The sequence below is a fragment of the Beta vulgaris genome, chromosome 7 (assembly GCF_026745355.1).
Source record: "Beta vulgaris subsp. vulgaris cultivar EL10 chromosome 7, EL10.2, whole genome shotgun sequence".
Classification (NCBI taxonomy): Eukaryota; Viridiplantae; Streptophyta; class Magnoliopsida; order Caryophyllales; family Amaranthaceae; genus Beta; species Beta vulgaris.
The window spans coordinates 503,902-528,611 of record NC_079208.1 but is presented as its reverse complement, the minus strand read 5'-3'; the positions used below and the strand labels follow the sequence as shown (position 1 = coordinate 528,611).

At 34.5% G+C, this 24,710-nt stretch overlaps 2 protein-coding genes and 1 long non-coding RNA gene across 6 annotated transcripts; 1 reads left to right on the top strand and 2 right to left on the bottom strand.

The window, feature by feature from the left end:
• Nucleotides 1-3,063: 3,063 nt before the first annotated feature.
• LOC130592145 (uncharacterized) lies at nucleotides 3,064-4,051 on the bottom strand. The gene is made up of 2 exons (XR_008970356.1): nucleotides 3,544-4,051; nucleotides 3,064-3,389 (listed from the first exon to the last, which is right to left on the bottom strand). It is a non-coding gene; the product is annotated as an uncharacterized LOC130592145 (long non-coding RNA).
• Nucleotides 4,052-5,277: 1,226 nt separating this feature from the next.
• Nucleotides 5,278-11,143, top strand: LOC104898158 (mitochondrial import inner membrane translocase subunit TIM10). Of its 3 annotated transcripts, XR_007268415.2 has the most exons (10): nucleotides 5,278-5,404; nucleotides 6,830-6,877; nucleotides 6,962-7,006; nucleotides 7,850-7,897; nucleotides 7,980-8,021; nucleotides 8,459-8,511; nucleotides 9,559-9,597; nucleotides 9,706-9,775; nucleotides 9,879-10,064; nucleotides 10,737-11,143. XR_007268415.2 is itself a non-coding variant. In XM_048633750.2 (9 exons), the coding sequence occupies exons 2-9, from the start codon at nucleotides 6,836-6,838 to the stop codon at nucleotides 10,742-10,744; spliced, it is 381 nt and encodes a 126-aa protein (XP_048489707.1). In that variant the 5' UTR covers nucleotides 5,278-5,404; nucleotides 6,830-6,835; the 3' UTR covers nucleotides 10,745-11,143. The 3 variants fall into 3 exon arrangements, 2 of the variants coding, with proteins under 2 accessions (XP_048489707.1, XP_010683490.2); XM_048633750.2 differs by lacking the exon at nucleotides 9,879-10,064 and having other exon boundaries at nucleotides 9,706-9,809; XM_010685188.4 differs by lacking the exon at nucleotides 9,879-10,064 and having other exon boundaries at nucleotides 5,281-5,404.
• Nucleotides 11,144-12,455: 1,312 nt separating this feature from the next.
• On the bottom strand, nucleotides 12,456-23,295 carry LOC104898157 (B3 domain-containing transcription repressor VAL2). 2 transcript variants are annotated; one of them, XM_010685186.4, is made up of 13 exons: nucleotides 22,931-23,295; nucleotides 22,629-22,773; nucleotides 19,971-20,052; nucleotides 19,775-19,876; nucleotides 18,824-19,431; nucleotides 18,586-18,682; nucleotides 18,324-18,498; nucleotides 18,058-18,134; nucleotides 17,504-17,929; nucleotides 16,563-16,612; nucleotides 14,388-14,501; nucleotides 14,191-14,258; nucleotides 12,456-13,502 (listed from the first exon to the last, which is right to left on the bottom strand). In XM_010685186.4, the coding sequence occupies exons 2-13, from the start codon at nucleotides 22,739-22,741 to the stop codon at nucleotides 12,676-12,678; spliced, it is 2,739 nt and encodes a 912-aa protein (XP_010683488.2). In that variant the 5' UTR covers nucleotides 22,742-22,773; nucleotides 22,931-23,295; the 3' UTR covers nucleotides 12,456-12,675. The 2 variants fall into 2 exon arrangements, with proteins under 2 accessions (XP_010683488.2, XP_010683489.2); XM_010685187.4 differs by lacking the exon at nucleotides 22,931-23,295 and having other exon boundaries at nucleotides 19,953-20,052; nucleotides 22,629-22,685.
• Between the last annotated feature and the right edge of the window lie 1,415 nt (nucleotides 23,296-24,710).

Below are 24,710 nucleotides of genomic sequence, written 5' to 3'. Positions count from 1 at the left end.
AGCCTGGAAAGACATCCTCCTACCAACTAGGTCAACCTTGATTTTTTAAAACACAATCAAACTTTATCAAATAAAATTTGTATATGATATAATATAATTATGACGACGACAATGAATCAGATTTGACATTACATTATAGGTCATGTTTATTTGTTCACTAAATCATCCAGCCTCATATGAGAGCGTCCATCATTCGGATATAGTTTTGAAAAAAAAAATCTCTTTATTGAATCTTGTAGATAATAATGTAAGAGAATGCAATATTGATTACAAATTTGTAAGCAAACCATCAATAAACTGTATATTTAAAAGAAATTATAAAAAAAACTAGCAAATCAATTTGTGAGCCTTTCAAGAAATCTTAGTACATCTTTGGCTCATGAAAATTACGAATTAAACATGAATAATTTAGGAGCCCTCTCCACTCATTATGTCCTATGATCACCATTTCATTATATCTAGTATTATATACTTCAACATCTCAATACCAATTCTTTCTAATTGTTAGTTCAAGTTTAACATACTAAATTCTTAGACTAATATTTGATGGTATCAATCTTAACCTAAGTAAACATATAGAAACACGACACTCCTTAATTTACCACACCTAAGTTCAATGACTCGCGCAATCATACAGGTTCATATAACTCGGGATCACCTAGGTAAGGGTGTTAATGAGCTGAACCGAGACTGAATTTGGGGTTGTTCAACTCGGCTCATTACAATTTGACTTGAACTCGAGCTAAATATCGAGCTTTTTCAAACTTAAATTTTCTAGCTCAATTTACCTTAAAGCTGAACTTGAGTTAAAAATACGATATTGCATATATTGTATAAATAGGTTTTAGACTATATAATTTGAGTTTTTTCACAAGTATTATATAAAATTTAAATATAATTTTTCATGAACTTTACTATGCTCGGCGCTAGAAAATGTCGAACCGAGTTTGAATAGTTTGCGAGCCATGCTCATTAACAACCCTACACAGCTACTACACCTTAGGTGCTAGGTCCATCAACTAGGTTTCCTGTCATAAGACTTTCCTACGAGGTACACTGGACTGAACCCTCACTTGACAGCTCCCTCCTTTTTCTTGTTCTTCACCGTGCCACGTCAGCCACCTACCGGCTGATCGTCTACCAAAGGACCAACCTCAACGAAGGCGGCGCCGCCCAGGCACTGACATTGCTGCTTCTGTCTCCTCTTCATTTTTTTGGTGAGCTTATTTTGCAATCAGTACAATTTTTTCAATTCATATCTAAATTTTATACTTATGTACATATATATATATATACATATAGTTGTTGTTGTTGTAAATTTATTAGTTCAATGCAATCATTTGCACCAAGGCCAATAGTTTCGGGTGTTTTGGCTACTCGTCAAAGTTGGTGGTGCTGGGTGCACCCACGCTATAATTTGTGGTGTTCAGGCCAATTTTGCCTAGTTATCGTTTGGGACATTTTGTGTTTGAAACATTGAAGAAGCATATTGGAGGGGTTGAGGGTTTAACGGTTTAAAGAGACAAATTGGAGAGTTTAAGGGTTTGAAGAGGATTCACTGAATCACCGTTGTAGGGTTTAATAGCTTATACAATTGATACTTTCTGTTTTAGGGCTAATAATTAGGAAAATTTTACAAGATTAATTACATATCTGAAGCTTGCTATGTGTCACATGAGTGAACTAATGATTTACGTTGCTATTTTTTTCGTTAGTTTTGCATCATATATAACCAGCCCCGTTTCTGAGATTTTGGAGGCCCAAGGGCGACCCTACATATTAGGGCCCTGATTAAGTTCAAGTTTTTTGAAGGTTTTATTTTTCGGTCTAGATCAAAAAATAAACAATTTTTTGGTCCGAAATTTTTGAAAGAGACGTTAAGATAAGGAGGTAAGTACATGCACAATTAAATGATTAATAAAGAAATTTCAAATAAAGTTACAACCATCGAAAGACCAAAGGCGGAAAAATTTAACCTGGACCGAAATAAAGTGATAAAAAATAATTGAAATTTATATTAGATAATATCAAAATTTTATTAAAAAAAATTATGGATTAAAGGTCTATTCTTTTTAATTAATTTGCTTTGCATTATTTTAATAAAATATTATGAACTACTCTAAACTTATTCAGAACAAAAAACAATAGGGATAAAATTAAATTTATCATTTTGTTAATAGTTTAGATTACACTTATTAATTAGAGAAAAAGACCCGTTTCTCTGTGGATTCGACCCTACTTCCCTATCTACTTTAATTAAAGATTTAGGTTATTACTTTTGATTGGGTTATATGACTTTAGCATGTAGTTAGCAATACTATATTTGCTACATAAACATCTTATTCACGCCGCTTAATGGATTAAATTTTTATCAACTCATAAGTGAGACAAGTAGGTTGCAGTTGCTTTTTTTATCACTTAACAAAGACAATGGAGGAAGAATATCAGATTGGACAACGTGGAATATTTCTTGTCCAGCACAAGTGCATACTCACTCTCTAACTATCTCAATAAATCCACAATCTAGTGGCTGTTTTGGCCTCCATAGATTAAAACTCTATGAGAACTACTCACCAAGTAATGGCTTAAGGAAAACTAATAGTCTAGATATTGCAATTTCACAAATCAATATGCTAACAGAAACCTTCTCCATATCAAAATAAGATTCCAACCAAACTCTAAATAAAATACACAATCTGAAGATAAACCCTCAAATTATCAACAACAACCCCAGAATTACTTCGAATTATTTATATTATTAAATTAAATGCACAAAACAATACATAAAAACATAAACCAAACCACAGATTTTACAAGAAATTACTTCGAATTTGTGTTTATAACAACCAAATAAACTACTACCAACAATATCAAATCATCATAAACTGCATTTTTGAACAATTTCAACCAAAAATTTCAAGCAAATTAATGTACTTCAATTTAATTAATGTACTTCAAATTCGAACAATTTCACACAAATTCACAACAATTTCGACCCATTTCAACCAAATACACAACATTTTCGAACAATTTCAAGCAAATAAATGTACTTCATTTTCGAACAAATTCAAGCATACATACAACAATTTCGTTCCAACAATTCAATTGGTAAACCCGCACTCACAATTTCGAACCACCAAAATTCACCTTCTTCAGATATAAAGGGTTGCCTGCTTTCCACGACCTACTTCTGAACGCCACCAGCAGCAACGTGCTTCGCCAGCTCATTCTTAAACTAAAGAGATTTTGTTTATAAAACCTTAGTTTTATTGCAAACCATGAGAAAAAACGACTTAGATGATGAAAACAAGAACCTACTCCCAAAGCTCTTATTGGCAAAGCTCTTGCCATGGATAATTTGTTGCATAATAGGCATAAAAGCGAAGTAGCTGAAAGGTGAAGATTAATAGCAAAAGCAAGTTAGAAATAATTTTTTTTTAACAACAACAACAACGCCCCAATGCACATGTAAATTATTGTTCATAAACCACCTTTCCCACTCTTAAAAGGGTAGGATGATGCATAGTTTATAGTACTACGTACATCTTTTTTAAGTTGATACTCCTTGCAACTATACAAACGTTGTTCAGTCCGCCTTTTTACGATCTCCAACCCATCATATTATTGTTTTTTATTAGTAACTGATAACATCTGCAACATAAGAAAGACTTAAACAACACATTTGAGTATGGAGGTATTATCACTAGTCTAAACAAAAACTAATAAGAACAGTAGAGGAAAATAGAATCAGATAAAATAAATTGACAAAAATTTAGAAGTTTGCAAATTAATAACTATCATCAATGTTAAAAGGCATACGCACCTAAGGATTGCATCTACCAACTCCATATATCCGCCTAAGATTAGATAAGTAAGGTAAAAAATAAGATAAAAGTCATAAAACTATTTCTGGAACCAAAATTATCCTTTTATGCATCAATCTTATTTATATTGCCTCTCTTTTTTACTCTAACCATTTGACCTTCACCTGGAGCAAATGAGAATCATTGGGATGTCCTTCTATAATACCCTCAGGGGGTGTTTGTTTAGGGGGATTACGGGGTGGGAATGAGATATTATATCCCATGGGTAGATATCCCATGTTTGTTTGAGGGGATATCTAAATTACCATGTGAAGGGAATGGATTAAAACCCTCTTATCCCACCAATAAGACATGGGAGGGGGCAGGTATTAAGGAGGGAGATTATTTCTAGTTATGCTAAAAGACGAATTTACCTTCATTAAAATATACTTCACCAATATTGTTTGCTCTTATTTTACTATCCTTCATTAAAATGGGTAAATTTGTAATTTAGCAATATATTCCCTACTTAAGTACCTCATACCAAACATGGGATAATAATATTCCCAACATAATCCCACTAACATACCAAACAAGGGATTGGGATATATTTAATGAATTCCCACCTTCTAACTCCCATTCCCAATCCCATCCTCTAATCCCCAAACTCCCAATCCCTCATACCAAACGCCCCGTCAGATTCACCAAACTCAGTAACAAACCAACTCATGGAGCCCGTCACAATGGGTTTTCCTTCACAATTCTTCAAAAAAACCTCAAGGATTAGATAACCACCTACAGGAATTACACCCCTTAGCATAGCAAACAACGGAAAATGAGAGGAAAAGGAAAACTAATTTTCATGGAAAATATTTTACACACTACCAAACGGAGCATGAATCCAACTGATTGTAACTGAATTGAAAATAAGATGGAGAGAACAGGCTAGGAATAATAATCCTATTTATATGATAATATTTAGAATTCTAACAAATCATCGATGTACAATACGCTATTACTAGTCTCATATGCATAAATTTATGTTAATGTATAAGTTCTTACTTTTTAATTGTTTGAAATTGCTTTAGTTAGATTAGTTTCATTTTCAATCAAAAATATCTCTTTTAAGCATATTATTTTGGAAAATATTTTATGTGTACATTATATCTTATTATAAATTAAACAATCTTAAGTTTCCTTATTAGTTTACACATAAATATAGATCAAAAAAGAATTGAATATTTTATAGTTAGCATTTTTTAATAAGTAAAGGGTAGAACAATAATTTTACAAGACGACACCGTAGCTCATCACTTTGCTAATATAATAGAGATAAACTCGTTAATTTATGTTACATTTTCGGATGTTGTGCATAAAAAAAAATGAGTTTTGCTATTTGACGCCCTAAATTTTTTACTAACACCCTAAATACATTGTATTTTTATACGATATTTAGTACTTTACCTTTTCTGTTCCTTACTCGCATATAGTCTTAAACTACATAGGTATATAGCCTATATCCGAGTACGGAGTAACACTCCAAAAACGCTCACGGTGCCGGTGCCCAACTCATAAGCTCGAATTGCAGAAGCTCGTTCCAGGTTCTTGTTTTGTTCCTTAGATGAATCTACTTGTTTTGTTGCGGATTTTGGTGTGGAATCTACTTCATGTGATTATTCATGCGATTGGTTTTATGCTATTTGTTTCATGAATTCAACTTATTTTTTCTTTCTCATACATGCTATCTCATGTTTTTAGTGATAATTTACATGTTATAAACTTATGACTCGAGCTTCTGGTTTAACTTCTTATCTCATCTTTGTTTCATGGAAGTAAATGATAAGAAAATTTATGTTACAATTTGTAGATGCGCACATTTGTGTTCACTTGTTCTTGTTTAATTTCATGAGATTAATTTTTCAAGTGTTGTGGCTGGAAATCAGTAATGAATGACCTGTCATCCCCGGGCCCAGGGCGGCCGCCCCTCTTGCCCTGGCTCAGGGACGGGCCTGTATATAACATTATAACGTTGCAGGATGCCCGTTTTCTCCTATAGGTTTGATGGTGGAGGGGATGAGAGGCAGGGGAGAAAGAGAATTGTTAAGTATTGTAATTTATAAGTGATGGAGGGTTCATCTATGGGATTATTTTTGTTTTATGGCTCAAACTTAGAGATTTTGGTGTTGAAAATTTCTAATAAGTACTCCCTCTAGTTTTTATTGGTTTACCCATTTCTTTGGGGCACATTTGTCGAGGTATTAGTTTGAACCTTAATATATCTTATTGTCAATAAGCAAAAATTATAAAAAGTTGATATTTGGATAATGCACATTGAGATGAATCTAACAAGATCTCACATCACTATATTTTTCCTTTATGTACAAATCACAAGAGATTGTTAAAGTCATGTATGTGAATAATGTTAAAAAGTAAAAAAAAAAAACGAGAGGGAGTAATTGTTTATACAATTTATAGTTTCTGTTTTAGGGTTGAATAATTAGTAGTTCACACACTCTATAATTATCTATTGCTGGAAGCATTCCCCTGAGCTAGTCGTGAATTTTGCTTTGTGAGTTTATATACAATGTAGATTTTGGACGATGTCAACAATTGAATGAGAGTTTAGTCTGTGCTTTTAAGCTTCTACTTAGGTATCAATTCTTAATTAGTTCTTGATATGCTCGGTTTCTGAGATGGTTACATTTCAAGTTCTGTGCAAAATACTCAATAATTCTGAAGATTGTCGTATCGACGAATGTCTTGTGAATCCTTTTGTCAACAAATGATTTGCTTATCAAGCCTCAAATGTTTTGTATGCTAGTAACTTTCTTCCAGCTCTACTAAGGTTTGAAGCTACACTAATATAGCAATTGCTAGCATAACATTGGGGTAACTAGAAGTATTTTGCTCTAATGTGATTTGTCCTTGCTTTGGTGCTAGCTTTGTTTTCTTACTGGGGAAGAAGTCTCTTGAACTGCTGCTTAAGTAATATGTTCCTCGAATTCTTTGTTTGTGGTCTATATTAGGTCAAAATGGCAAACAGCAATGTACCTTCAAGCATTGAGGAACAAGAGGTACAGTAACTATTTTAATGGTGCCAAGACTTTTACTTACAGATTAATTAAGAAACCAACAAAGAAGTGTATGCTGCATAACAGGTCAATTTGGACAATAACAGTATACCTGCCTCGGATACAGAAAAGGTATGTTATACTCTAACCATCTTCTATATCATATCAAAACTTTTTTGGGAGAGGAAGGAGGGGTGCTTATATTTCTTGTTTCCTCCATTATTATCTCTACTTACTTAATTTACTATAATTATATTCTAACTTTGCTTTACTGTATTGTGCTAATGGAGTAATAGTTTTGACATGCTATTGCAGATAGTTCTTTTTATGTATGTTTTATGTATGCGTTTTTGTGTTGACTAGCACGATAGTTATGTCTAGATACTTTTGAGACTTAGAGCGATGGGGATGTTAAGTGTAGCATTGAATTTTGAGATCACTCTTTGGTGGCAGAAATTTAATCTTAGTATTTGTTAAATTAAACATGTGTGCCACATTAATTTCTTCGGTGATATTTTCAGAAGAGTCAGGTAGGGTTATATTGAGGCAATTGAGCTGTTGGTAAAAGGGGTCGTAATTGTTACATTGATAAGGTAGTGGTTTTTTTTTTTTTTTTTTTTTTTTGGGGGGGGGGGGTAGGTTAAAGGTACAATGGATCATAGTTAAGGGGACTTGCTGCCACTTTTGCGGTATTATATTGTATCTTTTGGTGGCCGAGCAAGTTCTGCTCAATCCACCATTGATTTGTAAGGGGGGGGGGGGGAGAAGGGAGAGAGGATGTCATTCCAAGCGTGAGTGATAAGCACATAGAAGACATACAGAGCAAGGAAGCCAGGATTTGTTCGGCCGCCTTGTTTTGGGGTTATGTTAATCGATGTTTTCTAGCTCCTAAGAGAATGATCACTTGTTTCTGTTAGTAACTTAAGAAGTAATTATAATTTCTTTCTCTCTGATAGATTTGTTCTGGCTTTACAGGCTGAAATGGCCAAAAGCAATGTTCCTCATACCGTTGAGAAGCAAGAGGTACACTGTTTATTTTAGCATGACTTCTATCTACAGCTATTGATAACAAGCTAACATTATTGAAGAGTACATGGAATTCCAGATCAAAATTGACGACACTAAAGCTGCGTTGGATAAGGAAAAGGTGTGCTACTTTTCTGACTACTTTTATTTTTTTATCAAATAGACAAATAGTAATAGGAAATAAAATGATTTATTCTTTTTTTCTTTTTCTTTGGGTGTTTGGGGGGGGGGGGGGGGGTTGATTGGTTTGATTGACGACACTAAAGCTGCATTGGATAAGGAAAAGGTGTGCCACTAACTGCAGTCTTTAGTTTACTGTAATGCTAATAGTTCTGACGTGGTATGGAAATATTCTTTAAGCCACTTTATGTCAGGGGTAATAGACTATTCGGGTTTGGCATTGATGCAGTTTACCTGCCTAAAGGAGTGGGAAGGAGTAGTTTTTTGAGCATGTGTAATTGGCACAGAGAGATGTGCACACTGCACAGTTTCCTTTTGTAATTTTTCTTGTTTCATTTTGATATTTGCTTATTAATTTCACGCATTGTACTTGTGTAGATCATTGGTACAGCAACAGGTGAGATGGAATACAGAGTAGAATTATTCAACAGGTGCGTCATATTTGATGTAGGTTTTACTCGCAAGTTACTAAGTCAGTATGCTTTTCTTTTTGTCACCTTCCCTAATTATCACCAACGTAGGTAATATCTTATATTCTTATCTTTCTTTTGGTCAAGATCATGAGAATCTAATGTATGACATCATCTTGACACTGACATCTCATTCTATAATCTATATGGAGGCAGCTCCATCAAATGACATCTCTAGTGGTCTAATGTGGCTTTTCTTATTATTTGGCCGTTATTTTTGTCAAATCTTTAAAGAAGCTCTTGTTTTATCAGCCTAGCTGATATTCCCTCCGTTTTGTCTTAATTTACATGCTTTGTACTTTGACACTATTTGCGTACTTCATTTTGACCATCGTTCGTGTTTATATATGAGGAAAAACATAGTCATGTGGAATCTTGTTAGATTTCTCTCAACATTTGTTTTCAAAATATCAACATTTATAATTTTTACTATTGGTAATCAGAGATCTTAATTGTTGAAATATGCCTTGAATTATGGGGGGCTACCGTGCTAGGTTTAACTAAGCACGGGGTTCTTGCTGCCCGGTTAGCGAGTCGAGGTTTAGGGGGGAAATACCCTGGTAGGGCCGTGGGGGCATCATGCTCGAAGTTTTCGGTGTATGTGGTTTAGTAAACCGTATGTTTTGGTTTAGGTTTTAGGTCGAGTGAGGTTAATTAGAAGGGTACTATATAAACCCTCCGAATTAATTTTTGCCTCTATCTTTTGTAATATGTACTCTCTCCTCAAAGATAGTAAAATTGTTTCTAGGCATAGCTAGCACATTGTTAGTGAACCACGTTAAATATCTGTGTTGTTCTTTCTTTGATTATTTGTTCGTTAATTGCATCTATCACAACATTAATGGTGAAAGCTCTTCGTTCTCAAACATGAAAGCCAAATTGTGTAGCTTAAAAAGAAATAGAGGTGGTAATTGGCATCTTGCAAGAGTCATAAATATAATTTGCTCTCTTTTGCTGCTTTTTCTATGCTATGTTTCTAGTTTGACATAATGTCGGTTTGTGATCCAGGCTTACCCATACATGCTTCAGTAAATGTGTTGAGAAAAGGTATATGTATAATATTTACTGACACTTCTTTTGTTATGGAGTTCTTATCTTTCCTACATCGAGTTGCCAAAGAATGTGACAAATTGAATGTATCCCTTTTTTGTTTAGGTACAAGGAGGGTGAACTCAATTTAGGAGAAACTAGTTGCATTGATCGCTGTGTTTCTAAGTATTGGCAGGTAATCAGCCGAGACACGACATTTTATGATAGTGGTAATTTTCCATTTAGGGAAAAATAGTTGCCATCTATTGTTAATAAATATTTGTGCATACATGTATCAGGGTCTAGGATTTATAATAATTGCAAGGGAAGGTTGAAAAGTGAATTGCTTCTCAAATGCATTTTTCAATGAAACGTACCTAATTGCTTTTACCATGTTAAACACCAGTCAAAACACCGGAGAAGGGTTGGGGTGGTGGGGATTATGGTACTTGTCCTCTCATAGTAGCGCTGGTCTCTCTCTAAAGGTAATCTTCTAATATTTGGGGTATAGGAAATCTGTTTCATATATCCTGAAGCTAGTAAAGAAGTTTATATTTTCTGGTGAATGATAATATGATAATGGTATTGAACGCATTATTGGTGAATTTATAAGATGTTAAAGAACTAGTAAGTCTGTCTGGAAAGTACATCAAGGAAACTAGCTCTGACCGCCTTATCATAAATCATAATGATATTCAATTTCTCTCTTAAGTGTGAAGTGCTCCCTATGAGATTTCTGTTTGGATACCTCTGATGGATGTGAAACCAGTGCATTGGGGTCCTGTCTTTGAAGAGTGACTTTGGCAGGTAGTAGCCAAAGCGGATTAGTTTACTTGTAATACGAGGTTTTCTGTTTTGATACCTTTGATGGATGTGAAGCCGTGCATTGGGATTACTTAGTTAATGGGGCAACTAGCTTCCTGACGTTCCTAGGTTTCCTTGAACTATTCATATTACGGAACTTAAGTTTATGTGTTGTTTAGATAACCCAGAAGTGTCAAAATGTTAGGACATTAGTAATGGCCAATGAGGCTTTTTGATAGTTGGTAATAAATGGTGGTAATAGTGATGAGTTTATATGAAGTATAACTTTGTAACGAGGTTGCAATTTATGTTGTTCCAATCTCAGCTCTTTCATTTGCCTTTTCTTTTCCCAGGTGAATAATATAATTGGTCGGCGGCTTGCATATGGTCGGCGTGATGCGTAAATTATGGTATCTTAGCTCGTTAATGCTGCTCAAATTTGAATCGCTAATACGTGATACATCTCACCGACTCATTCAGGGGTACAAGGACTTGAAATTTTTGAATATTCGTTCTTGATTTCCCTTCATCTCCAGATTTTTCTGCCTCTCCTGGAGAAGATTAATAATGACAGATTTGGATACATCATATTTTGTACAATGGTAGAGATTTTGATATCTTATAGTTGATGTTTTGCAGTTGCCCAATTTTTTTTTTTGAAGATAAATTCATTTGTATCTTTTTTGATTAATCCCATTATATATGTGAGTTGTTGGAACCTCAATTTGTATTTATTAAAGATTTCGATTTTTTTGGGAAAGAGTGACATATATAGCAAAAGATTTCGATGAATTTGTGGGTGGGCTCTAAGAGATGCAGCCCCATAGACATCCTTGTACCTGTGAAAATTAATTACATATATATATTGAAAGGTCTTGGTAGAACTGTGAAAGCCATGACAAAAGAATTGAAGAGTTGTTTCTTTTCAATGTGTATCATTTATAATGTTTGTGTATTTCAATTTTTACTATCTTAGGGGTTGTTTGACAATCGATTGTTGGCTGTTGGCTGTTGGCCGTTGGCTTGTTTAGTTGGCTTGTTTGACTGGCTGGAAACATTGGTTGTATGTATTGGCTTTTTAAGTTGGCGGTTTGCAAAAGTGCTTGGCAAAATTAATCTATTGGTTGTTTATTAGGGAGTTTGTGGGCCAATAAGTTAAAAGCCAATCCAAGAAGCTACTCTAGGTAGTTTTTTTATTTTGGCTTAAAAACCAGCTTTTCGGCCAGCCAAAAAGCCAATAACATTTTTTGGACTGTTTGACCAAATTAAAAAGGCAAAAGTCGATGAAAAAGACATTTGCCAAACATGAATGTTGTAAGCAAATTTTTTTTGAAAGATGAGAGAAAAACGAGGCAAATCCGTTATATAGGACTAACCTAAAACATCCTTTCGGAAGAATGTTATGAACATGAGTTGGAGAATTCTTTTTTTTTTCTTTTATAACATAAGTTGGTGCGAATTCCGTTACTATTATATTTCATATTACAGTACCTAATTGTTGATATTTGGTCCTTCTTTCTATCTTTTTATAGTACTTTTATATTTACTATGACTATTTCTTATCTCATTAGTTAAAATGTCTATCAATTGATATTTTTGTATCTCTCTTAATTATACTCATAGTGGTACTATACGGTTTTATTACCATGAAAATAGGATCTTTTGTACCATAAGTAGGCAGATAACATCCTCATGCATTCAGATAATTGAGTGAGTGTACTAAATGTCCTCGTCTTTAGAGTGGTAGAGCCTTTTGTAACCTTTCGATTCATGAGACTATGAGGGCAAAGACAAAACATCCAAGCAAAAAGTATACATACAATGCTTCATTTAGCAATAAAATGCACTTCTTTGTTGTCTACAGATTAACAATATAGCATTACTGCAAGCGACACGATTGTGATGCACCATAGTAACCACCATATCCTACATAATTGGGCACCATATTAACCACCATATCATACATAAATGGCAACCGTGACTAACCATATGCAAGGATCGCCTATATATTTGGTTGTATGGCGAGTAGACCCGATTAAATTCATCGAATTCGGGTAAAACAAGATTAGAGGTAGAGACAGCCAAAAGTGATTACTTTAAAATTCACATCAGTGCAGAAACTGCAAACTATTTGTACATCTGACGTGATGGGTGTGGAGTACAAACTGATCCTAAAGCTCTGCTAAATCTTACAGTTAGAAATTACAACAAGCTTAGCCTGAGTAAATATTAACCACAAGGCAAGTAAATTGATTTTATAACAATCAAAGAATGTGTTCAAGGAGATATAAATTACAAGGGAGGAGAGTCTAATAAAGGATCACTCTGTTGTTTAACTTCAGGTTCACAGCTTCCATTACTGTGATTCACGTGTTCTTGCGGACCTTGACCACCGGAATGATCGTCAACAGCTTTCCCCGCAGCCTCTCCAGTAGCTTGTCCTAGCAGGGATTTGGAACCAGCTAGTTGTTCAGATGACAAGCTAGTAAGACCATTTTGCTTCATATAAGCATCCAAAGGGAGGCTTGCTAACTGAAGGAGATTGGTCAAACTAGCATCAGAAGCCCTTGTCCTAGAGTCTTCTTCACGACCAGGTTGGCAATTTAGATCAAGGCTCTTGCCACTTTCCGCCAACAAGCTGATCGGGGTATCAACTCTGTCATCATTAATTTGAGTGGGACCCACCTGTTGTAAGTCGTCATCTTCAGTTCGGTGCCGATGCTCAAGCTGTGACCTGTTATCATTTTCTGGATCAGTTTTATCAGCATTTCTGTTAGGATTTTGTTTTTGGTAGTTTTTCAGGGCAATCTCCGCTTCCTGTTCAGACTGGCGTTTCTTTTTCCTCATCATAAGAGTCTTGAAACGACGCTTAACTGTCATGCAGACAGTGCAAGTGCATGTTGACTTGTGCTTCCCTTTCCCGCTTGGTGGTTGAATGCAAACAATACAAGAACAACCCGGGCGGTGCCTCGGATGCTTGGTAGTTGCTGCAACAGATGAAGTGCCTGGATCATTACTGTTATCTCCCAAAGCTGCTGCAGAAGCTAGAGCATTGAGGCCAGAAGGATCCTGTTCCTGTGCCATTCTATTAGCCATCACCATTCTTCTCTTTGTAGCATCTATTATGATGGTAATTTGAGGAGAAAAATATGTCAAAGAATCGCCCAGTTTCACATAACAACATTAATGCTCTATCTTTAGTTTAAGCACGTAGTCTAGATCTTAAATCATGGAAAAAGTAGTCAATTAATACTTTCTCAATAGATCATTTTGAGACTTGCAGCCTTGCCAGAAAAATGTTGTAAATTAACCTTTACAAACAGTTTACATTTATTATTGCTACCTCTTCCCAGATTTTTCGGTGCCTAAATTGGTGTCATAATTAATCTGTGAAGTCATTCCGGTGACTTTGGCCCCATAGAAAATCTATTGAATACTATCAAGAGGTAGCAAATTAAAAATGCGAAGTGTTTGAAAGTGTAATAATCTACAACTGTTTGTTGGAAATGCTGTAAGTGACAAAGTGACTGATTAAAAAGGTAATAATTAACAAATAAAGAGCATCAAACAAATGAACAATGCCAAGCAAGACAGAAAGTAGAATGGTATCTGAGATGGGGAGAGGGGAGAGAGACATAGAAAGCAGATCAAGTTAAGAGATGACATGCAACAATATTGTCATGATGAGACAATTAAACACCTGACGATCCAATAGCTCGCTGGTATGTTTCTTAAAAGAAATTTTCTTACAAGAGAAGGTTCAAAACTAACATGGCGAGACATAGAAACAATAGCATGAGTTCATACCCTTGCTCAGATGTCGAAAGTTTTCCAGTTCCTTGGGGCCTAATTCCTCTGCAGCAGAGCAAAAGCACCTATAATCACAATCAAATGTGTTGTCACTGATAGGCTCTTTATATCCACACAAATTATTATGCACTTCTATATTGTATTTCTTGGTGTTAGTCAAATGAAAGAAAGAGGACCAAACATCAATTAGCAACCTGCTCTGTTCCCAAACATTATCTGCACAAGTCCATTTCGAAGGAAGTAAAATATCACCAGGCAATCTCCGCCATTTAGAGCAGTTGTCACACTGAGTCCATTGCTCTACAGCCCTGAATTACATACAATTAAGGGTAAAAATTAAAATCAATCAGCAGCATGACACAACACCAAGTTCAGTTAACGACAAATGAAGGAACAGAAAAGGAGGTGCTTTTTTGTTGGCTAGGATACCATCTTGAGTATTAAAAACAAAAATTACTTTTACGTACGACCGACACACACTATAACACAGCAGCAACCCCCGAAAAAGGCTTGATGAGGGAGAACATAATGTGCACAGCTTTTAGCCCTTAAATTTCACAAAGAAATGAAAATTAACGCGAGACAACCCTACATCAGCAATATATGACACTTAATTCTGAAAATTGAGTTGAACCAAACCTAAACAGTGTCGAAACGGTGCTTGGTGGTCTTGGGGAGAAGAAGGAAAAAAAAATGGAAACTTAACCGGAAGCCGGAAGTCCTATTTGGCAGTGATGAGACACAAAACTCTTAAGATTTCACCCGTTCCTTGAGGTGGCCAATAAGTTTGTACTCAGAGCTTTCAACAAAAGTGTACTTCTTTTGCATGTACGTGACTGTCTCATAATCTATGATTTTTTTTTTTACTTGAATACTGTTATACATCTAGCATATTAGATTGTTTTCTTCTCCCAACTTCTAAATTTTTCCTAGTAAGAAAGAAGTTTGGTGCTAAAATTGAATTCACCAATCAAAGACTTAAACTAAACGAGAGTAGTAGATTGCAGAAAGAGATTATAATGTTACGATGTAGATAGGGAGCCACACATACTCCATAATCATACAGAAATTTGCCGTTATTCACATGGTGTACTGAGGAAGCGAAAACTTAAAGCTCTAAAGCAATGGAAGTTATCACACACACTATCACAGTCAAGTTATTTGTCATCCAAGATGAGAATAAAAAGGAATAATAACTAACTCCTTTTAGAAGTTCAAAGGTTTTAATTTCCAGATACATAGAGCAGAATCCAACAATTAATTTTGCTCCCATTCGAACACTTGGCTTGCTCCTAGAATGCCAAGCTTGTTATTTTTCCAATACTCCCTCCGTCACTAATTACTTGCTACATTGTCATGGGCACAAGTATTTAGGAGAGGCAAAAAGTGGGGTGGGGACCATAACTTAATGGAAAATGACAAATTTTTAGGAGTTATTGATAGTATGACGACAAAAATAAAGGGGAATATTTTTTCTTTTTTGTGGGCCATGATTACCAAATAATGAAATATAGCAAGTAAAAGAAACATCCATTTATGGAAAATGTAGCAAGTAAAAAAGACAAAGGGAGTACAAAATACATAAGTTAGGAGATAAATTATAATTATCAGATGAGATGTCTAGAGATAAATATTAAAACTTCCGGTGGTAGTATGATATTGCACGAGATGAATAGAAATTAGAATATTAGTAGGATTAATAACTTTTCTCTCAATCATTACAACTAAAGCTAATTATATCACCTCAAAAATTGATGCATTCTGTAATATAATTCTAAAAAAAAACGAAGAAAGTTTTGATAATATCTTTCTAATCTAGATACATTTATAGCAGACTTCGATATAATATGTATCTCTTTGAGGCTAGGTAATGCCCAATAAAAAACTAGTTCCCACATAAACAAGGTACAATTCATAACTTTTCACTCCATTCCCCCCCCCCCCTTCCTCAAACTATGATTAATCTCTATATTCTTTACCTATCAAGACCATGTATATCACCAAAATTAACTCTAGGCTCTGTCACCATGAAAAGCACATGTCACCAATGGTCATCACATTAGATACATTTCATGCATACTTTAACCTTCCATTACTTGCTCATTTTTTATTTCTTTCAAATTGAATACCCTTTATTTATTCTACTCTTATATATGGAATGTACTGAAATACAAAAGTTATTCCTTTTGGTTCTCTGCTGATTAAGTTCTAGGAAATGTCAACTATGATAAGACATTACAAAAAACCTAGGCCATATTTGGCATTTTATACTTCAGGAAAAAGCAGTTTCAGTTGTCAAAGCAGAATATCATGCTCAAAGTGGGACTTGAAATCCTAAAACATATGGAACTAAGGGAAGAATCTTTTACCCAGATGAACGGGCTGTGAAAATACTGGTCTTCCCAAAAACCGGGGGTTCCTGTAAGACAACATGCAGCAAATATACTGAAGATGAATATATGTTGAAAAAACAATACAAACTATAAAACAAATATACCAAACAAAATAAATGCTTTAGTTACGAGAGTACTCATAAACAACACCTGGTCTCTTATAATTACCAAGTTGAACTTTCACACTTACCAATGTAGAACTTTGACTACTGAAATCTTTAATCATCAATAAGTACATATTAGAAAAAAGTTGATACCTTATAAAAAATTATTGAGTCAAATCTAACAAGATTCCACATGACTATATATTATCTTTCTTATCAATCACGAACAATGGTCATTACGGAAAATGGTCAAAGCGGAGTATGCAGATAGTGCAAAAACGAAGTGTGTAGACTTAAAAAGAATGGTGGCAGTATAAACGTAAGTTTGATAAATGAACAGAGTACTGAAATCCTCATAAACAACATATTAGTATTCTAATACGAATTCATAGAGCTCTTTTCAATTTTCATCATTGTGTGCATTCTTGCCACCCGCTTGAAAGAAGTAGACCACAGTACAAAACATAAAGATTGCATATAACAAAATTGAGGGATATCATCCTCTTCCCTAATCCCCTTCAATTTTTTCTCAGTTGATGGGAGGATAGCTGAAACCAGAAAATTAATTAATAAATCACTCAATTTAGAGTTCATCTGTTGTGAAAATGAGTGAGTCTGTTATGGTTCAAGAAACAAATTAGAAATTTTCATGAATGGAAACAAAATCTATGTATTAAGTAAGAAAGTTTTGCATATATTTCTCCCAAAATATATATATTGGTAAAATCTATGTATGTTGATCAAAAAAAAAAAAATTCCCAGGAAAACGGATAGCTTAAGCATGTAATATGTACACATCAAGTCATCACTTACTTCATATTCTTCAAATTCGTAATCCTCGATCACAACAACACTAGGTCTTGCACTTTGTGGAGGGCGAAGCATACCCTGTACCTCCTCCCATGTCAATCTAAGAGCCAAAACATCTTGATCATCAATAAGCAACCTCTTGCTCTTGGAACCTATATTGCGACTCTTTTTCCTGTCCAGCATCTGAATAGATGTGGGTAACATTCCTTCTTCTGTCCGTTCATTACACTTTTCACTATTATGCCACCGGACATTCCCACCGGCAGAGTCCAGGTGTCTTGATAAAGCATTCATATGTGTATCCGTGCTCCCCTTCATTGATTGGATAAGGCCAGAGGAACCACTTATTACAGGTAGGTTCTCAATAACACCCGAAAAGAAAGATTCACTTGAAAGAGGGGCATTACGGATGGCAGATGATGCAGCATCCTGCTTAGTTAATAATTTGTAAATCAATAATATATGGTCTGATTTCCGAATAATAACAAAATACTTAGTCTGTCAGGTAAATTGAAACAAATCATTTAAGTGAAGGCCTACCACATGAAGCAAACTACCTGCAGGGAAGCAGAGTTTGATGCTTTCCGGAAACCCATAACAAGTTTTCCTTCAGGATCCATACGGCTGAATGTTACTGCAAAACAACAGGTGAAACATCATGGTAACTTACCTAAGTGTATCAAAAGCATTCCACCAAGTGCGGCATTGTTAAGCCAGTAATACCAACAAATCAAGATAAAACTGGTTGGCCACACTTGGAAAAAAATTACAAAATAAGGAAGCATGCATATCAAGATAGAAAAGGAAAGGAAATTAAGAATACCAGTATCGCCAGCTTGCAATTGCATTGACTGTATACACGGAGTTACACCCTCTAAAACATACATCCTGCTGTTATTGTTCGGCCAAAACCTGAACTGAAACAGCCATTCTTTACCCTTCACATCTTGGATCTTGATAGGCAGTCCCTCAGGTTGAGATATAGGAGGAAAATATGCCTGTTGACAGTTGAAATTATTATTACTAATATATGAAAAAGTACCAGCACAAAATAGCAAGGCTTAAAGCTACTAACACAGACTCACTTCAGCACATGCTTTAGGAAGAACCAAACGTCCTATTCGACCAGCATCACTAGCACTCAAAACCTTTTCAAACAATGGAACAATAGTACAATTTGAACTTGTAATATATTAAGGAATCACATGTACTGCCATCTTATAGACATGACAATGACATGAAAAATAAAGAGATTTACAGGTCAAGATATCTGACAAGACTAAACGCAGAGAATAATGAAACAAATAACAAGACCAAGGATACTCTCCAGTTATTTGCTGCAACTCTTGGTCTGTGATCCTTGGCCAGTAACGAGGAAGCAGTTGATGACGGCCTCGTCCCTCAACAGGTGGCCTTGCTACACGCATTTGTGGTATCACACTAGGATTTGTGTCAGAGGCTGGAGAAAAGGCCAGCTTTGGCGGTGTTGGCAAAAGGTTGGGAGATACATATCCCTGGTGAAAAGTATCGGAAATCTTTCTCTGTTCTCTTTCATCAACAATCGCATTGGATGTAGCTTGAAGATTTCCTGTTTGAACACCCAAAGCAATATTCAGGTTTGGGTGACCTACTGGTCCGTAGTTATCTTTGGTTTGCATGCCACTGGTGGACACTTCAAGTCTAGCCTTCTGAAAATATCCCATGGAGGACTGAGGTAAGTTTGAGACCCATGAACTCCCAGCTTGAGCAGGAGGGAGCAACAGTTCCTCTTGTTTCAGAAATCCAAAAGCTATATTTGAGTTAGGATTCTGTATAACAGATAGTTGATTGCTCTTGTTAATTTCCTTATAATTGCCTAAATGTTTCATGCCAGCATTATATTCTGTCACATTGCAAGCTCCAGATCCATCACATTTTCCAGCATTTGAGCTCTGCGCGAACAGGTGAAAGTCAAAAAATAGTCCCATATAGTTGAATTATGCCAATTAGAAGCTAATTCTATACGAACATTAAAAGGTGAAGCAAGATATTGCAACAAACAAGTATGTTTCTACAAGTCATTATGAATTGACCTTACAGAGTTGTTTTGCTTTTGAGAAGGTGGACGTTCTCAGCATAAAAATTTGAAAAAACATAACAATAACCATCAACGATAGTCAAGTGTTAATCTTTATTTTATAAATCAAGATATCAAGGATTAACCCTCATAGATCACACTACATCTAGAAACAAACAAGGAGGAAACGATGCAAATGGAAATAGGATCCAACTTACCAAACTAGGGTCTAAATTCCTTGCACAGCCAATGCATCTCACACCACCACCATCAAGCAACTCTATCAAAGTCAACGAAGCAATGCAACCACAGTGGAGTCGCTTTATAGATAAAAGGTTAGTCAGGCTCTTCAAAAACTAAAGTAAAAAAAAAGTACGTGAAGGTAGAGAGGGGTACATGATACAACTATTTCACCTTGCCACACGTAACACACTCTCTCCAGCCAGAATCATCTGAATGAAACTCCTCGCAGTAAATACGTTGCTCAAAAGCATATCTGTCAAAATCACAAGTTTAAATGTTTAATTATCCCAATTTTGAAATTAAACATTCTCGTTAATGCTGTTTATCTAGAAATAACCCATAAGACAGGTAAAGATTCCCATAAACACAAGTTCGATTTATCCCATTGTAGAATAAATAAATTATATTGATATTGCTTTCTTAGCATTTAGGGTTCACATATAACTTTACTGCATATTTCCAAACACTACAAGAAGCTTCCAGCTCCTATAGTCCCATTCATACATTTGTTGAGGCACGGCATAATGCTAGTACAAAAAAGGAAACTTACTGAGAGGTTTGAGATAGAAGATGGAAGGTAACTCTGAAATGCAGATGATGTACAAAATGACAGATCATGATATCCTACACAATAATTTGGAACTTGGCATTTAAAAACATTTGTTCATGCTCAAACTTTAGTCAATGTTATTAAGACTTTTGAGTACCCCACACTAAAGTGACTGCTTCACTCCAATCAAGCCTTTGGGCACTCTTTCCTCAATCAGGCCCCAAAAGGAAGAGCAACCAGCAAGTTCAATATGAGTTTCACCTTATTAAATAGATAAGAAATGGGTCTAAACTGTGGTTACTCTACACTGCGCGAACAAATATGTAGGATGATTGGAAATATTCTGTTTTTTTATCTCAGAATTATATTTTCACATGTTTGAAGAATTGTACGAAACCAAGTCCTGTATGATATGTCATTCGCTCCATGATAGAGGCCGCAAACTCTTCGAACTCAAGAAAGATCCTAAATCGTATACCTAACATTAAACAGGTCCCCTCATTGCTTAAAATAGGTTCCAAAGAGTTCAAAAACTTGTGTTCAAACCTTGATTAAGTCATAAAAAAGAACTATAACCACTTCCATTTCCACCTGTATGATATGTCATTCGCTCCATGATAGAGGCCGCAAACTCTTCGAACTCAAGAAAAATCCTAAATCGTATACCAATCATCAAACAGGTCCACTCATTGCTTAAAATAGGTTCCAAAGAGTTCAAAAACTTGTGTTCAAACCTTGATTAAGTCATAAAAAAGAACTATAACCACTTCCATTTCCACTATAATCCATAACTAAAATTTTCTAATTAAATCTGGAGCAGCATACTCAGTTGAGCTAATCCCAACATAGTAGTTAATATAGTGGTTATCAACTTATCATCATTCATCACATCTCCTTTTTCTGAGACTTGCACTTCATTTCATACACAAATTGTATTTACGGGTGAGCACAAAGGTATACTATTTTTTCTTTTGTTAGCATAAATGAAGGAGACATATAAATGTATGTTCATTTCTAATGGATACAAAGCTTCACTATTTTTTCTTTCTCATTACATTGGACATTTGGGTGTTCTTTGGTTGACATTGTTTAGAATAGGAACTTAAAATTCCTAGGAATTGAAATTTTTGTATTGTTTGGTTGACAAATTCATGGGAAGTAGAAATTCCTAGTAAGTTTCACTTTCCAAAACTTGGAGGAAATTACTTACCAAGAGGCTAGGTAGGTGGAAATTTCCATGAGAATTTTCATTTCCCAGGAATCACAAAACAACATTTAGCAATTCCTAGGAAATACAATTACATGGGAAAATAAAGTTCGCACTCCCTACATTCAACCAAACAAGCACTTGGGTTAATTCATATGAGCTCATTAAATTTCCATTCCCATGCTTCTCGCTCTTGCATATCAGATCAAGAGTCAAGGGAAACACTTTCTCTAATTTGGCAGGGCTAAGAATTCGAGATTTGACTCTCACCCTTTTCCGAGAAAGTACAAGTTTCTAACAATTACAAGTTATAACAAGGAAATTTACAGCTAAAATATTTTACACTCTTCCCAAACACCCCCTTAGTCTTCCTATGGTTACACAAAACATTTTGTTATAAGTTATAACAATTAGGAATTGGAAGAGATCTTCTTTTCCCCCCACCAAGGACATGATGCATTAGGGAAATTTTGATGTTAAATACATAACTTGGTACGTGAAACGAACCGGCATTTGCAAAAAAAAAACAAAGCTCAATCACATTTCCGTCCTAATTGCTTTGTTTATTATCCAAGGCACATGAAATAGTTAGACATTGTCCCATATATAATCAGCAGCAACTAATAAATCAAAGATGATAATCTTGATTAAGCTAGCAATAAAGCCTCTATTTGCCTCCAAGATTAGACATTTCTTTGCTTGACTTTAAACACAAACATTAGGCAACTAATTGATCAATTCTTGCAGATTATTATTAAATCCCCATGATAAACATTCAAACATACATTATTTGGACCCCAAAAAAACATAAACACCACAAATGGACTCTAATTAATTTGTGGGTCATAACTAAAATGGAAAAAATTGAACTTCTCAATTAAAAGAAAAAAACAAAAATTAAAACTTCAATACTAAGCATAAACTATAACCAACTGGAAGTTAGCAAGTTAACATCCATTTACCCATAATTATGAAATGAAAGACAACCACATATTATAAACACACTAAATAAAATACGTATATTAAAATTGAAAGAGAAAAAAAAATTTCAAAAAAATGACATAAAAATTACCCGCACTTATCGCATAAATTAGCCAACTCCCCAGATCGCAAATTCCAACCAATTTTCCATTCAGCAGACGACGTCGTACCGCACAAAATATTCATACAAGTCTTCAAACCCATAATTTTTTTTTTACTCAAACTTCAAAAAAAGTCTGCAAATTTCACAAATTTAATCGAAAGTTATGAACTTTACAAAGAAAGCAATATAAATATTCAATTTTCCTGAAGATTTAGTTAAGTAATATTCAGTTGTAACATAAAAATGAGTCAAACAAACAAAAGATAAACAACACAAAAAGAAGAACAAACCTTTTGTATTGTAATTACAGTTTTTGATGCATCTTCAAAGATTTAATTTAGCAGCCTATATTTTGCATAATAGTACTATACAATATAAATTACTATATAATTGTAAATTTTTGAAGATTAGAGGAAAGATAAAGGATTGAAGAAGCTAAGTAGCATGCAAGAGTAAGTACGAGTAGAAGACAGAAAAAAAAAACGAAAGAAAATTGGGAGGCTAAAAAAAAAAGAAATGAGTTGAAAGAGGAAAAGAAATGGAAGAATGGAACAGAAAAATTGCATGCACGATACTTGAAGTTTCAGCCAACTCTTTTTTACTCATTTGGGACCCTTTGTGTTTTCTTCTTCTTTTTGTTTTCCCTAGTTTTTCTTTTTGAAGGGGTTTAAGGTGTTTTCATACTTGTGGAAAACTCCTAAATTTTAGTTTATAATTGATGTAAATGTGTTTTGTTTTATAGTTCTAATAGTTCAAAATGTTCCGCCTTCGTGGCTCATATGGATCAAAAAAAAAAACACAAATTATTATAATAGACGGTCTAATTTTAATATAAAATTAGACCATGCAAACCTACGTTCTCTTAAGAAGCCCATCCAATTTCTCTCTAACCTAACACTATTTTTAGGTAACTTGCACCATCCTAGTCGTCCATTCTCTTTTCCTCTTTTATTTCCCTTTGAATTTCGAATTAGAACAAACAATTTTTAAAAATAGTTCGTCAATCTTACAAAATGGATTAAGCTAGTCACTAAATGGATTAAATCAGTCACTAAATGAATTAAAGAATGTTACTAATGAATAGATTAAACTGGTCACTAAATAGATTAAAATGGTCACAAAATAGATTAAAGTAGTCACTATATTAAGAAATATGATCTATTCTCTTCTTAATATTGGGCTTGGGCCGCGCCTACTTTTAAATTATAAGTAGACGGTCTCTTACAAGACCAACTGAAAAAAAAATAGTTCAAAATGTCTCGGATGGATAGTCGGGTTTATAATGATTTATTGTACAGTCAATGCAAATTGAATTTATTATACAAAAACTGACTATGTTAGAAAAAAAACCCGACTATATTAGAAAGTTGACTATGGACATGTTCGGCACAAGCTTTTTAAGTAGTTTTTAGTGTCTTGACTTGGTCAAAACACTAATTAGAAAATATAAGAGTGTTTGACAAGGTAGTGGTGTAAGTAGCTATTAGTAGTACAAGTAGTGTTAGTGTTTGTCAAAAGCTACAATTTGTAGCTTTTGGATAGCTTTTAGTGGTGTATAAATTATATGTTAAAGTTTTATTTGAGTTTTTAACTAGTTATTCTTAAACAACTACTTTGACATCTTATTTTACCAAACATCAATATTTTACACCGCTACTTGGACAGCTAACAACTACACACCAACCACTAACAGCTACCAGCACAACTAACAGCTACTCTCACAGCTAAAAGCTACCACCACAGCTACTGTTGCCGAACACGCCCTATGTCATACAAAAATTAACGATGTAAAAGGTGATTGTATCAAATAAAATTTGACTATATAAAAGGTGATTGTATCAAATAAAAATTGACTATATCATACGAAAATTGACTATATCAAATAAAAACGGACTATATCATATGGCTTTCGGTGTACAATAAGTTATATAAGATGGTGAATTATTGATTTATTGTGTACAACATTTGTATATGTTATGAATGTGAAGTATCGTGAAAAAGAATTTTTTTAATTTGTAATATTTTTGAATTAGGCATAACCTTTTTTTATATTGAAGCTATTAATTGGTT

Excerpts from the sequence above, each read along its gene's own strand:
- LOC104898158 (XM_010685188.4), top strand. The coding sequence starts at position 6,836 with ATGGCAAACAGCAATGTACCTTCAAGCATTGAGGAACAAGAG. Across the intron at positions 8,022-8,458 it reads CTGCGTTGGATAAGGAAAAG|ATCATTGGTACAGCAACAGG; the intron begins GTGTGCTACTTT and ends GTACTTGTGTAG. Across the intron at positions 9,776-10,736 it reads GTGTTTCTAAGTATTGGCAG|GTGAATAATATAATTGGTCG; the intron begins GTAATCAGCCGA and ends TTCTTTTCCCAG.
- LOC104898157 (XM_010685186.4), bottom strand. The coding sequence starts at position 22,741 with ATGGGTTTGAAGACTTGTATGAATATTTTGTGCGGTACGACGTCGTCT. Across the intron at positions 19,877-19,970 it reads AGTGTGTTACGTGTGGCAAG|CGACTCCACTGTGGTTGCAT; the intron begins GTGAAATAGTTG and ends TTATCTATAAAG. Across the intron at positions 16,613-17,503 it reads ACGAATTTGAAGAATATGAA|GAACCCCCGGTTTTTGGGAA; the intron begins GTAAGTGATGAC and ends GTTGTCTTACAG.